The sequence below is a fragment of the Sus scrofa genome, chromosome 12 (assembly GCF_054392235.1).
Source record: "Sus scrofa isolate SSC_HxYL_T2T_F1_AM1 chromosome 12, Sscrofa_HxYL_maternal_Yorkshire_Landrace_v2.0, whole genome shotgun sequence".
Classification (NCBI taxonomy): Eukaryota; Metazoa; Chordata; class Mammalia; order Artiodactyla; family Suidae; genus Sus; species Sus scrofa.
Window position 1 is genome coordinate 38,497,743 of NC_139394.1, and position 14,421 is coordinate 38,512,163.

The 14,421-nt window shown below is 55.7% G+C and overlaps 1 protein-coding gene across 2 annotated transcripts in view; it reads right to left on the reverse strand.

Annotated features, from left to right (window-relative positions):
- Window positions 1–2,218: 2,218 nt before the first annotated feature.
- The window catches only part of CUEDC1 (CUE domain containing 1), an 89,042-nt gene continuing 76,839 nt past the window's right edge, over window positions 2,219–14,421 (reverse strand). The window contains 6 exon segments of one of the 2 annotated variants that reach the window (NM_001243919.2): window positions 2,219–3,800; window positions 6,736–6,806; window positions 7,896–7,954; window positions 9,672–9,765; window positions 10,892–10,963; window positions 13,774–13,857. In NM_001243919.2, coding sequence (NP_001230848.2) covers window positions 6,739–6,806; window positions 7,896–7,954; window positions 9,672–9,765; window positions 10,892–10,963; window positions 13,774–13,857 — 377 coding nt within the window. In that variant the 3' untranslated portion in view covers window positions 2,219–3,800; window positions 6,736–6,738. 2 annotated transcript variants of the gene reach the window in all.

The window sequence follows — 14,421 nt, forward strand, 5'->3', positions numbered from 1 at the left end:
TCTGTAGGCCTAGGCTGGCAACTGCAGCTCCGATTTGACCCCTAGCCTAGGAACCTCCCTGTGCTGTACCTGTGGCCCTAAAAAGCAAGATAGATACAGATATATAGATATAGAATAGATATAATAAAATATTTAAAATAAAATACACCCCAGGTTTGGATTCAGGAAATCTGGAGTAGGACCCAATATCATGCATTTCTAATAAGCTCACAAGTGAGGCTGATTCTGATGCATAGAGTACAGTTTGGGTAGCAGGGTGTAGACAATGGAGCACAGGGTTTTTTTGTTTGGTTTGGTTTTTTTGTGTGTTTTAGGGCCACACCAGTGGCATATGGAAGTTCCCAGGCTAGGGGTTGAATCGAAGCCTACACCACAGGCACAGCAACACAGGATCTGAGCCACGCCTGCAACCCACACCACAGCTCATGGCAACTGGATCCCCGACCCATTGAGTAACGCTGGGGATCGAACCCACATCCTCATGGATACTAGTCAGATTTTTTTCCACTGCACCACAATGGGAACTCCAGGAGCACAGGTTTTGAAGCGAAGCAGGCCTGGGCCCTATTTTCTGACTTCACACCTTGCTAGCTCTTGAATAAGTTACCTAACCTTTCTGAATTGTCATTTCATCATCTGTAAAGTGCCCATTACTGGGCAAGATTTTTTTTTTTTCCTTGTCTATTTAGGGCTGCACCTGTGGCATTTGGAGGTTCCCAGGCAAGGGGTCTAACCAGGGTGGTAGCTGCCGGCCTACACCACAGCCACAGCAATGTGGGATCCAAACCATGTCTGCAGCCTACACCACAGCTCATAGCAATGCTGGATCCTTAGCCCACTGAGGGAGGCCAGAGATTGAACCCATACTCTCGTGGATACTAGTCAAGTTCTTAACCCACTGAACCACAGTAGGAACTCTAGCATCAGGATCTTTTTTAATTACTCTGGTAATTCTACTCTACAGCCAGCACTAGGTACTGGCCTGGCGCCAGACCCTCACTTTAGTGCATATCAGAAGCACAGATTGCTGGGCTGTACCCCAGAGTTTCTGACTCAGTAACTGGGGCTGAGAACTGGCATTTCTAAAAAGGTCCCAGGTGCTGGGGCTATGCTGGGGCGGGAGGTGGGTGGGGGGTGTTACACTGATCCACTAGCTATCAGTAAAGAATGCAAAGAGCATGGGAGTTCCTGTCGTGGCGCAGCGGTTAACAAACCCAACTGGTAACCATGAGGTTGGGGGTTTGATCCCTTGACCTCGCTCAGTGGGTTAAGGATCCGGCATTGCCATGAGCTGTGGGGCAGGTCTCAGACGCGGCTCGGATCCCACATTGCCATGGCTAGAGTGTAGGCCTGCGGCTACAGCTCCAACTGGACCCCTAGCCTGGGAACCTCCATATGCTGTGGGTGCGGCCCTAAAAAGACATAAAAAAGAAAAAAAAAGAATGCACAGAGCCAGGGTTAGAGGATAATCTTGATTGGTCCGGTCCAAACACTAGGTCTGAAGCATCATCAGCTGTCCAGGGCTGTCCAGGTATATCAATTTACAAGCCCACCTGGGTCTACCTGGGCAGGGGGCAGGGCAGAACCTTTCTGTAGGGGAAGCAGGAGGAATCTGCCCTTGTCTGTCCGGAAGAACGGCCAATGAACTCAAACATGGAATCGGGGGAAGAGCAGTGACTTTAGCCTGGGCGACCCAGAGCCCAGAAACAAGATGTGCAGGTTGAAGCCACAATGAGGCTCAAAGCCCAACACCAGAAAGAACTTTTTGACCTTGAGACCTGCCCTTTCTGGAAAGGGCACCAGTTTCCTCTCTTGGCAGTGAGCTCCCTGGCGTGGGAAGGAGTCCAGCGGAGCCGTCGAGGGGGGCGGGGGAACGAGAGAGATTTGAACCGGGAGATCTCTGCGGGCCCTTTGAAGTCGGAGATGACACATCCCTACAGCCTCCAGGCAGCCGTTACTCTAGCAGCTTTCTGTTTATTTAGGGAGGTGACCGGCTGGAGCTTTCGCAAGAGACCAGTGTTTCCTCTGCCTGTCAGCAAGCGGTTTACTTTCCCAGGGCAAACAGGAAGGCGGCCCCGCCAGCAGGTGGGCGAGGCTGCGGTGCGGGCGGTGGTGGCAGGTGTCGCTTGAGAGGGCGCTGCGTGCGCTGCGGGCACGCCAGGCTGGTGGCCCCAGGGCACGGGGCACGCGGGGGAGGGTCAGCCCACGCGCCGCCACGTCAGAGCACCAAAGAGAACACCACGTCTTTATTACATGAATTCCTAGGAAACAGCTCCAAGAAAAAACCCACACGTAGGAGAAAAACAAAAACAAAACTAACAAAGCCACATACACGGACCAGGACTGGGACTCCCCCTCTTCTGCGCCCGGATCGTCCGGGGGCCATAGGGGGCGGTGGGGATCGGGAGGGTGCCCGCGCTTCCGCACTGGATGGGGGATGCTGAGCCGGGCCGGGGTCCCCCCTACCCGCGGCACCGCGGGGCTAGTGGCGACCACCTGCCACGCTCTCATTATCTCGGGGTGACTTACGGCCACCAAGCCCCTCCAAGGCTTGGCGCCCACTTCCAACACCCACTGCCGCGCAGCTGGGCTGGCTCCCCGCGCTCGGGCGGGAGCCTCGTGCCTGCCCAGGCTTGCGGGGTCTCCCGAGGTCAGCGCCTGCCCATCTCCGCGGGCGGGGCCGCAGAGGCGGGGCTGCCTCCCTCCCATTGGCAGTGCTTGGTGTTGGGTCGGGTTCGTAGTAGGGCTATTGTTCTCCTCCTTTTGGACCCTTCGCCTTCTCACTCTCCGCAAGGGGCACCCAGCAAGCCCTTCCATCCCAGCGGCTCCCACGGGGGCTGGCCTGCCCCTCGTCCTGCACCCTCTCTGGGTTACTAAAGAACTGGCCACTGCCCACCCTTAGCAACAGCAGAACTTCTAGTCCAGCTAGGGGGTCAGAGCCCTTAAGCCCCCACTGTCATGGGACTGCAGTGTCCCCCCCCTCCAGAACTGGCTTTTGTCTTCTGCCAGAATAAAGACTATCCCTGCCTGGCCAGAATCCTCCAGCTCCGGGGTGGCCGGCCTCCCCATCCCTGCTGGGGACTCTGTTTCTGCCCCTAACAGAGGTAGGGTGAGGGGACCGGGGCAGGGCAGTCAGCAGATACCTCTCTGGAGTGGCCCATCACTCTGCAGACGGGGCCTGAGCAACTGCCCAGGGCTCTCTCACCCAGTGCTCTGTGCAGGGGGGACTGAGGACCAGCACTCCCAGGGGAAAGGCTGAGATGCGAATAAAGGGCCCAAGGTGCCTGGAAGGGAGCTGGGGGGTGGGGAGGGGATCAGGCAGTGTCTATGGTCCTGCAACACAGACCAGGACAGGGGGAAGGCAGGGGCTCTACCTTCAGGCCAGTGAGCCACCGATGGGGTCATCCTGCCTTTTGGGGTCCTCCCATCTTTGCCTGTTTTCTGGGGGAAATTTTTTTTTTTTTTTTTTTTTTTTCCAAGAAAAGGGTAGATCCCGCATTTCCACTCATCCTCCATAGAACAGCCTGGCTACAAAAGGGCCTGGTTGGCTGTGGCCCCACCCCACCCCACCCCAGGTCCTTCCTCCAATCACAGCATGCAACTCCAAAGTTCTGAGTCCCTTGGACAGTGGCAGTGGCAGTGGCAGTGGCTGGGCTGGACTGTGGCCGGAGAATCACTGGGCCTCAGAACTCAAGCACCATCTGTCCGGCTGCAGCTGGGCTCTTCAGCTGGGGGCCAGTTTGCTGTCTGGCTGCCTCCCCTGGCTCAGATTGTGGCCGGTGAGGAGGAACTGCTGGCACCTGGTAGGAAAAGGGACAGGAGGAGGCTTTTTCAATGGAATCCAGTGGTTGTTTCCTCATCACTGGTTCCTGGAGAGATGGTTTGGGGCAAGAAGCTTCCAAAGACAAGAGCCCTCTCCTTCCCCCTGAGACTCTATGTCAGCCTTGGGACTCTGCCTGGGGTCACACCCGTCAATCCCAGCTCCTAGAAACATTCCAGCTTGCAGATCAGCAGGGACTCTGGCAGCTGGAATTGGGGGGGGGGGGGGAATGCTGGAATGGGGGTGGAAGCAGCTGGGCTGAGAGAGGTAGGGGAGTGCCTGGCCTGCTCAGTGATACAGGGATAGCTCAGCTAAGCTACCTGCAGGGGCAGAAAGGTAAAATGGGGTTGGAATTTGGTGGGACCCTCATGCCAGGCTGAAGAGGCCTGGAGCCTTTACTGAGAAGAGGCATTCAAAGAGCAAGGGAGAGGAGTTCCCGTCGTGGCGCAGCAGAAATGAATCTGACTAGGAACCATGAGGATGCAGGTTGGATCCCTGGCCTCCGCTCAGTGGGTTAAGGATCCGGCGTTGCCGTGAGCTATGGTGTAGGTCACAGAGGCAGCTTGGATCCCCCATTGCTGTGGCTGTGGTATAGGCTGGTGGCTACAGCTCCGATTCGACTCCTATCCTGGGAACTTCCATGTGCTTCCGGCGTGGCCCTAAAAAGACCAAAAAAGGAAAAAAAAAAAAAAAAGAGCCAGGGGAAAGGGGGAACTCAAGTGGTGGTGTTCTGGTGATGCGTGAACAGAGCAGAGGCAGTGAAGACACTAGCAGCTGATAAGAGGCACCAGGGCAATGATGGGAGGACTAAGGAAGAGAAAGGAAATGAGCAAGTCGGGAGAGGGGACATCTGGCTTTCAGTGAGTTGACAGCCAGGACCAGAAAGACCATCACGGGCGCAGCTGGGGCTTTGGAGCAGATCTGGAGACCTGACTAAGACGGAGACTCAGATGTGGGGGCCAAGTGCACAGAAGTGCTGCTGATGCGGTCAAAGAGGCTGGTGGCCCCGCTCGGAAGAGTCGGGAGTAGGGAGGCTTCAAAGAGCATCAAGGGCAGCGCTCCCTGAAGAGCTGGGATTGAGGGAGTGGGAGGAGCAACGGGAGCCCTAAAGCGCCAGAGAATCCACAGCAGAGAGGAAGGGGCCCAGGACTCCCGGAGCCGCAGGAGTCAAGGGAGGACAGGTTCGGGGGAGAGGCTGTGCAGAAGAGAGCGCTAGAGCACGAGACACAGGAAAAGGCCCCAGATCTGGCAGGTGACCTTGAGTCTCTCTAGGGGAGGGGAGAGGAGTGGCCAGCCTGCAATGGGTGAAGGAGGATGCCACTTTTCTGCAAGGTGGGTGATGAAGGAAAATATGGAGGATTTTTTTTTTTTTTTAAGGGCTGCACCTGCGGCATATGGAAATTTCCAGGCTAGGGGTCCAATTGGAGCTACAGCTGACAGCCTACACCACAGCCACGGCCACACGAGATCCAAGCCACATCTGTGACTTAACACCATCGCTCACGGCAACGCCAGATCCTTAACCCACTGAGGGAAGCCAGGGATCGAACCCGCAACCTCATGGATGCCATTTGGGTTCATTGACTGCTGAGCCACACCCAGAACTCCGACTTTTGGGTTTCAAGAGGAGGATGTCGACCTGAAGAAGGAGCTCGAAGGGGAACGCTGGAAGACAAATGATGAGCAAAGTCCTGATGGGGGTGGCTTTGAGCTGGCACATCGCCCCTGGGGACCAGTGAGAAGGAGGTGGCAGCGGCACTGCGAGGGACTGGGGGGGGGGGGCTCCCCTTGGCTGGCTTTGTTTCCGCATTCCAGACCAGCAGGAAGCACGGGGGAAGCCATGTGGGTGAGGAGAACCTGAGAGAACAGAAAGGGTCTGGAAGTGCCTGGTACAGGGTGTGGCGGTGAGTCAACCAGATGTGATGCGAAGCATCCCAGGCAGAGGGGAGAGGGCACCTGTGCCGTTCCTGGCTGTGTCCTGCACACCTGGTCTCTCCCTTCACTGTACCTACCCCAAAGGGAGCCAGGATTGCTCCAGAGCCTGAAACAGGGCCATACTCGCCACACCGAGAGCTCAGGAAAGCCCTGTAGATGGCTGACGCCTGGGACCAGGACAGCTACGGGGGGCGGGGAGGGGGAGGTGGGCAGGTTCCTGATGAGGAAGGGGCTGGAAGAGGGCCAGGTTCCCCTGAGCCCTGGAGGAGGTGTTGACATGCCCTGTTTCGTCTCCAGGGATGCACAGGAAGAGGCGGAAAAGCAGCCTAGAGAGAGCCCAGGGCTCCAGCCAGAATCGGAGCTGCCTGGAGAGAGGGCCGTTTCCTCATCTCCTCCACCAACCCGCACGGGCAAGAACGGACATGGCCAGGGTGAGGCCATCTCAGGTTTTCTTATACATACATATTTTTTTCTTTTTAGGGCCACACCGGCAGCATGTGGAAGTTCCCAGGCTAGGGGTTGAATCGGAGCTGCAGCTGCCTGCCTACGCCACAGCCACAGCAATGCAGGGTCCGAGCCACGTCTGCGACCTACAGCACAGCTTCCGGCAATGCTAGATCCCTAACTCACTGAGCGAGGCCAGGGATCGAACCAGCATCCTCATGGATCCTAGTCGGATTCGTTTCTGCTGCGCCACAAGGGGAACTCCAGTTTTTCTTAAATGGTTCTTAGTGTGCTGTGTGTCCTGGCTGCTCATCAAAGTCAAAGTTGATTTTTCTTTTCCTGTTCCTAGCATCTGGCATAGGCAGGTGTGATTATCTTTGGTCAAATAAGAGGAAAAAAATGCAAAAGACTAGTTCCCATGGAGAAGCCCCTGCCACAACAACAAGGGAAGGAACCCCAGACCTGTGTCATCCGGTCACCTGAGCCTGATGCCTCTGGACCCCTGGGAAGACACCTGGGTGTGGGCAGGGCCTTACCTCTTACTGTCCTTCCCTTAGCACTTCCTCCACCTTGGCCGCCTCCTGTCGCCTTCCCCGGAAGTCATCATCTGCAAAGCAGAGGGAACAACCTCATCTTGCACCCTGCAGGGTCGCACTCAGGCATGTCCCCCAGGTGGGGCAAGACAGAGACACAACCCTCTCCACCCCGCTGTTGCTGGGGGCACACGCTGATCCCCAGGGGTGATGTGGGGGTCTGGTGAGAGGCAGCAGGGCCCGGAGTGGGGTTAGGACCACCCCCGGCTGCTGCTCTGGCTCCATCCCGGAGCTCTGAGACCTTGCACAAGCTCTTTCCTCAGTTTCCTCATCTGTAAAATGAGACGAGGAGGTTGGACCATCCAGAGGACCTCTGAGCCCTTCTGGTCCTCGTTTCTGGAAGTCTCCTGACCACCAAAGGGCCCCTGTGCTCTGGGCAGGAGCCGCAGGGTTTGGCTGCGGGCCTAGGAATGTCTGAGGCGGTGTCTTCTGCCCCCCGAGCCTCGGGGAGGGATTGAATGAACGTGGTAAGGCCTCTGGGCCCCAAGACTGAAACTGCCCTGTGCTTGGCTCTCAAGAGGCCTGTCTGGGAGTTTCTGTCATGGCGCAGTGGTTAACGAATCCGACTAGGAACCATGAGGTTTTGGGTTCGATCCCTGGCCTTGCTCAGTGGGTTAAGGATCCAGCGTTGCCGTGAGCTGTGGTGTAGGTCACAGATGTGGCTTGGATCCCACGTTGCTGTGGCTGTGACATAGACCAGTGGCTATAACTCCAATTAGACCCCTAGCCTGGGAGCGGCTCAAGAAAAGGCAAAAAGGCAAAAAGACCAAAAAAAAAAAAAAAAAAAAAAAAGGCCTGTCTGTCCCTTCACACCCCTGAGGATATTCCCCAGAAACAGCACCTGGCAGAGTGTGCTCAGGAGATCTAGGTGGAGATGTGGCCAGGCCCCCTTTCAGGAGTAGAAGGAAGGGAGAGGCAATATGGACCAAGTTGGGGGGACCCGTTTCTTTGGGTCACCTGCCCACCCACCCTGATGGGTCTCCCAGGTCGGGTGTCCCCTCCCGGACAGGTTGGGTCCACCTGTGAAAGACAGCTCAGAGCTGTCACAGGCAGCTCAGAGCTCCCACTTCTCCCCGAACCATGCTCTCCCTGCCCCGCCTCACCACAGGTGTGGCCCTCCACGTCGTCCAAGAGATTGGCTGTTGATGCCGCAGCCCCCAGCCTGCCAGGCCATTCAGGAAAACTGTCCTGGGAATAGGTGGACCCAGCCATGGTGTTCCCAGTTGCAAGCTCAGGAGGCCTGCACTACACCAGCCTTATCCCCCCAAGCTCCCCGTCACCTCCTATAAGCTCCTTTTCTTTGCCTTACTTTTTTGTCTTTTTAGGAGGTTCCCAGGCTAGGGGTCTAATCAGAGCTACAGCTGCCAGCCTATGCCACAGCCACCACAATGCAGGATCCAAGCTGCGCCTGCAACCTACACCACAGCTCACAGTAACGCTGGATCCTTAACCCACTGAGCGAGGCCAGGGATTGAACCCACAACCTCATGGTTCCTAATCAGATTTCTTTCTGCTGCGCCACGATGGGAACTCCATAAGCTCCTTTTCTTGGGGTCAGGTGAGCAGCCAGGCCCTGACTCACCCAACTCCCACCTCTGGGGACAGAGAAGCAACTTTCTCCCTGTTCTCCTTTGGCTGCTCAGCCTCTAAGAGCCTGGGTCCTGTTTGACAAGCATGGCTAAGAGTTTGGGTAAAATGGTAGAGAATCTTATTATGAACTAGAGGAACCAAAAGTGAGAAGGCAGGGCCGAGGGGCTTGAAATGAAAAGGCGGAATTCTTTTTTTCTTTTTTTAGGGCTGCGCCTGTGGCATATGGAGGTTCCCAGGCTAGGAGGCAAATCAGAGCTGTAGCTGCCGGCCTACACCACAGCCACAGCAACACAGGATACAAACTACGTCTGTGACCTGCACCACAGCTCATGGCAACGCCACATCTTTAACCCACTGAGCGAGGCCAGGATCAAACCCACATCCTCATGGTTCCTAGTTGGGTTCGTTAACCACTGAGCCACAAAGGGAACTCTGAGAAGGTGGAATTCTTAATTCAACTTAAGATAATAAGGAGGAATTCAGATAATAAGGAGGAATTCCCGTTGTGACTCAGTGGGTTAAGAACCGGACTAGTATCCATGAGGAAGTGGATTCAATCCCGGCCTCACTCAGTGGGTTAAGGGTCTGGCGTTGCTGCAAACTTTAGGTTGTGGATGTGGCTCAGATCCCAAGTTGCTGTGGCTGCGGTGTAGGCTGGCAGCTGCAGCTCTGATTTGACCCCTAGCCTAGGAACTTCCATATGCCGCAGGTGCAGCTATAAAAAGAAAAAAAGAAATGAGGGACAGGGGAGTTCCCGCTGTGGTATATTGGGTTAATGACCTGACTTGTCTCTGTGACGGTGCCAGTTTGATCCCTAGCCCAGCATAGCAGGTTAAGGATCCAGTGTTGCCAATCCGGCTTGGATTCAATTCCCTGGGAACTTCCGCATGCTACAGGTACGGCCCAAAATGGAAAAAAGAAAGAAAGAGAGTGAAGGAAAGGAAAGGAAAGGAAAGGAAAGGAAGGAAGAAATAAATTAGGGAAAGGTTTGGTGATTTCGATGGAAGAACCAAGTTTTCTCCCAAGATGCAGATTACCCCAGAAAAAAAGTTGAAAAGCTGTGGGAGCACTTCTGAGCCTACCCTGGCCTGCCCCCCATGCCTTCTGGTGGGGATCAAGATTGGCACCAAGAGACCAGGTGGCAGACTGGCAGCAGGGCTGGCAGTGGAGAGGGGAGGGCACAGGGCTCCGTCCCCGTCTTGGGGAAGGGGCAGCCTCAGAGTCCAGCTCAGGGTTCTAGCACCCTTGGCATCCTCTGCCCCCACCCCGGGCCAGGCTGGAAAGGATACGACTGATGCTTCAGCAAGTGTTTCCTCTTCGACTTCCTCATCTTGGTCTTCTCTGAGAAAGCCCTGGCCAGTTCAAAGAGCTTCCTCTGGGTGGCTGTGGGCAGAGAGATCTGTGAGCATGCAGCCAGGGTGGCAGGGAGCTGCCCTCAGGATGGAGGGCAGGGGGGCAGGCTGGTGGGGGAGGCGGGGAGGGGGCAGCAATCGCAGACCAAGGCAGGCTGGCTGCCCCTGGCAGGAGTGAGGCTGCCATCCCAGGTCAGCCGACAGGGGCAGCACAGGCCACCAAGAGCCTGGCCAGGGCCAGCAGCCAGCAGCCGGAGATCCGGGTACTCCTCCTTCCCCAGCTGTGACAGACGGCGACGCATCTTGGCTTTCTTTCCTGCCACCTCCCTTGTCCCCGCTCCACCTCCAGAGTTGGTTCTGGGATTTCCATGACTAATCCGAGATTTTCTCTGAAATGGAGCCTGAAGGGATGGCAGCTTCTCTCACACACAGGTTGTGCGTCTGGCTGCGGGGGGGGGGGGTGTAGGGGGGGGATGCAAAGGCGAGCCCCGGCTAGCACAACTTTGTGAGAAGAGGTCACTGACCCTGAGGGCCTCCCACCCACAGAAAGTGGACTTAGCTCGGACCTCCTCACTCAGTCGGGGCCCAAAAGCCGAGCCCTCACAGCCACCAATAATGTAAAGTCTAAAATTGGGGGGGGGCAGTCAGGACATTATTATTTTTCTACAGACAGCTGGCTCAAGAGGATTTAAATCTTAATTTGTGTCCAGACTCAGCTGCACAGGGGAGTGAGGCAGGAGAGCCTGAGGGAGCCTGCTGTGATTAAAATGTTACTTTGGTTCACCAAGAATCAGCTGCATTGAAAATTCTGGGTGGGGAGTTCCCGTCGTGACTCAGGGGTTAACGAATCCGACTAGGAACCATGAGGTTGCAGGTTGGATCCCTGGCCTTACTCAGTGGGTTAAGGATCTGGCGTTGCCATGAGCCGTGGTGTAGGTTGCAGACGCAGCTCAGATCCTAAGTGGCCGTGGCTGTGGTAGGCCGGCGGCTACAGCTCTGATTGGACCCCTAGCCTGGGAACCTCCATATGCCACGGGAGCGGCCCTAGAAAAGGCAAAAAGACAAAAAAAAAAAAAAAAAAAAAAAGGAGAAAGAAAAAGAAAGAAAATTCTGGATGGTTCCCTCCAGGGGGATATGGAGGGGAGGGCTGGACTCACATTTTCCCATGTGTTTCAATTTGTCCCTGAATAAGGCATCTTCGGACACAGCAGGGTTGGCATCGCTGGTTCCTGGAAGGGGGAAGACACCGCTGAGGGTCAGCTGGAGAGCGAGAGTGGCACACAGACCCCAGGGGCGGGGGGAGGAATGGGTCAGGGCTGTCCCCCAGGACAGGGGTTCAGCTCAACCCTCCACTCCAGGAAGGGAGCAAACGGCAGGCTTCTCCCCTAACAGGGAGGTGGGGAGCTTCATGCACGAAGGACACTGGGGCTTGGGGGGCGTTTCTTTCCCCACTCAAGCCTCACTGTCCCCTTTTCTGTAAAAAGGGACAGCGTTACAGAGGGCTGGCTCCCGCAGGCTCCGCCCCTCTGACTCCGTGTTCTGTGAAGTCCATTTGCCGTGGTGGTCAGAGTGTCTACACCATGGAAACTACCAGATGCTAGGCACTGGGGCTTCCCCTGCACCCCAAAAGGTTATTAAACATTCACTGACACGTGTCCGACCTGCCTGCTTCCTGCCATGGTGTGTGAGTTGATGCGGTAAAGAAGGAGGCTCGAGGAGTTCCCGTTGTAGCTTGATGGTAATGAAGACACTAGTTCGATCCCAGGCCTCACTCAGTGGGTTAAGGATCTGGTGTTGCTGTGGCTGTGGCGCAGGCCAGCAGCTACAGCTCCAATTCAACCACTAGCCTGGGAACCTCCATAGGCTGCAGGTGCGGCCCTAAAAAAGCAAAAAGAGAAGGAGACTCGGGGCACACAGCAGGCACCCCCTTGGGGATTCCCTCCTAGAGTCAGCCTCTCCATGACTCCCCCCCAAACACAGAAGTTCTGACTGGTTAGACAATGAGTAAGAGTGCGAACAGACCTAGTCCCAAAGTCAGGACCCAGGCAGCCCCCCAGAGGCTTCTCGTTCACTCAGCACCCACTCAGGTCTCCCATGGCCCTTCTAAAGCCCCTGCGCTAATCCCGAGTCACCTTGCCTGCTAAGTCCCCGTGAGTCATTCTGATCCATCTCAGTGGGTCTGGGTATCTATAGTTAATTCAGGATCAAGGACAAGAGGCCGCCGTTAAAACCCCCAGATGCACATCTGGCAGGGCCTAAGCTCCCCGCCTGTTGCTTATGAATCAGTTCCACGGGATTTTCTCTCTTCAAGCTGGGATCAGCTGAGCTGCCCATCCTTCTGCTCCCCTCCCCCACTCCCCCACGCCACGTAAGATCTGTTTCAGGCAAAAGCTGCCAATTCTTTCTTTGAGGCAGGCAGCCTGTGTGTGTGTGTGGCGGGGAGGGCACCGGCAGAGAAGGGCCCACTCTGCATACACACAGGCAGAGTCCAGATGTCCAGTGTGCAACCAGGGCCTTCTGGGTGTCTCCAGCTCCAGCTCCCTGCATCCCGGCAGCCTGCTGTCCACCCTGGCTCTCCTTCAGCTGCTTAGGGTTCCTGGAAGGACCTGGCCCTCTCCTGAGGCAATTCTTGCTTCTTGCCTTTTTTTTTTTTCTTTGTTTGCTTTTTAGGACCACACTTGCAGGATTTGGAAGCCCAGGCCAGGGGTCAAATGGGAGCTCCAGCTGCCAGCCTACACAACGCAGGATCTGAGCCACGTCTGTGACCTACACCACAGCTCATGGCAACACTGGATCCCCGACCCACTGAGTGAGGCCAGGGATCGAACCCGTATCCTCATGGATAGTAGTCAAATTCGTTTCTGATGCGCCACATGGGAACTCCGCTTCTCACCACCTTGAACATGAAGTTCATCATTCCCTTCTCCAACACTAGGGCAGGGCCTGGCCCACGGTAGATATGCTCCAGCTACTGGATGGACGAATGAATGAATGAATGAACTCTTCCCGGACTGATGGTGCCCTTCCCCTTGATACGCATTTGTATAGTTAACAAGTGTGTCCTCAGCTTCGCTGATTCATTTCTTTTTTTTTTTTTTTGTCTTTGTTGTCGTTGTCGTTGTTGTTATTGTTGCTATTTCTTGGGCCGCTCCCGCGGCATATGGAGGTTCCCAGGCTGGGGGTTGAATCGGAGCTGTAGCCACCGGCCTACACCAGAACCACAGCAACGCGGGATCCGAGCCGCGTCTGCAACCTACACCACAGCTCACGGCAACACCGGATCGTTAACCCACTGAGCAAGGCCAGGGACCGAACCCGCAACCTCATGGTTCCTAGTCGGATTCGTTAACCACTGCGCCACGACGGGAACTCCCGCTGATTCATTTCTTGGGCGCGTCTCCTGTGTTTCCCACAAGACCATAACCTGTCCCAGGTCAGTGACCAGGTCTCCAGGTCCCTCTGCCCCCCCGTCCCCCCAGGGGACATTATGTGGTGTGGTGTGTCCCCTTCTTGCTCCAGGCACTTCTAAGGAGTTCAGCCAGCCTATTGACCAATCCCAAGAGTGGGCTCCAGCAGCTGCTGGGTTGTAAGAACCTAGGGCTGGATTTCCCATCGTGGCGCAGTGGAAGCCAATCTGACTAGTATCCATGAGGATGCAGGTTCGATCCCTGGCCTTGCTCAGTGGGTTAAGGATCTGGCGTTGCCACGAGAGCTGTGGTATAGATTGCAGATGCAGCTCAGATCCTGAGGTGCTGTGGCTGTGGCGTAGGCCAACAACTATTGCTCAGATTCGACCCCTAGCCTGGGAACTTCCATTTGCCTCGAGCGCGGCCCTAAAAAGACAAAACAAAAACAAAAACCCCAGGGCTGCTCGCTGGAAGGGCCATCTCACTCCTTGGTGAGTGTAGCAGTGGGGGCAGTGGAGCCCCCGCTCCAGCCTGTGTCCTCACCCTACCCCAAACTCTAAACATGCAAACCACAAACTGGGCTGTGTGCCCCCCACGCCCTCCAGGCCTCCCTCTCAGGAAGCCAAGGTTACCTGGGGCAGGAGAGGGAAAGTCAAAGTCGTTTCCCACAGCCACACTGCTGGATGTAGATTTCTGGGACTCGTATTTCAGTCGATCTGGAAAAAGGACCACACTGTGGTCAAGGAAGTTAGCTTCCACCCAGACGCACCCTGCACTGAGATGCAGGAGGCGGCTGGGGGCCACTCCCAGAATCACATGTGTGCACACAGGCGTTCATGAAATAGATGCCCATACAATGCCTATGGGCTCTCAAAGAACCAGAATTCTCAGATACAGGAACTACTGCCCTGATGCCCACCTGGAACTTTATTTATTTATTTATTTATTTTGCTTTTTAGGGCCGCACCCGCAGCATGCAGAAGTTCCCAGGCTAGGGGTCGAATCGGACCTACAGCTGCCAGTCTAAGCCGCAGCCACAGCAACGCTGGCTCCGAGCCGCGTCTGCGACCTACACCACAGCCACAGCAACGCCCGATCCCCAACCCACTGAGCAAGGCCAGGGATCGAACCCGCATCCTCACGGATACTAGCTGGATTTGTTTCTGCTGCACCATGACAGGAACGCCCTTTCTTTTTTTCACCTGGAACTTTAGAATGTCACTATTAGAGGGACCTTGAGAAATCGGATTGTCCAGCCCTTCATTTAAAAGGAAAGGCAT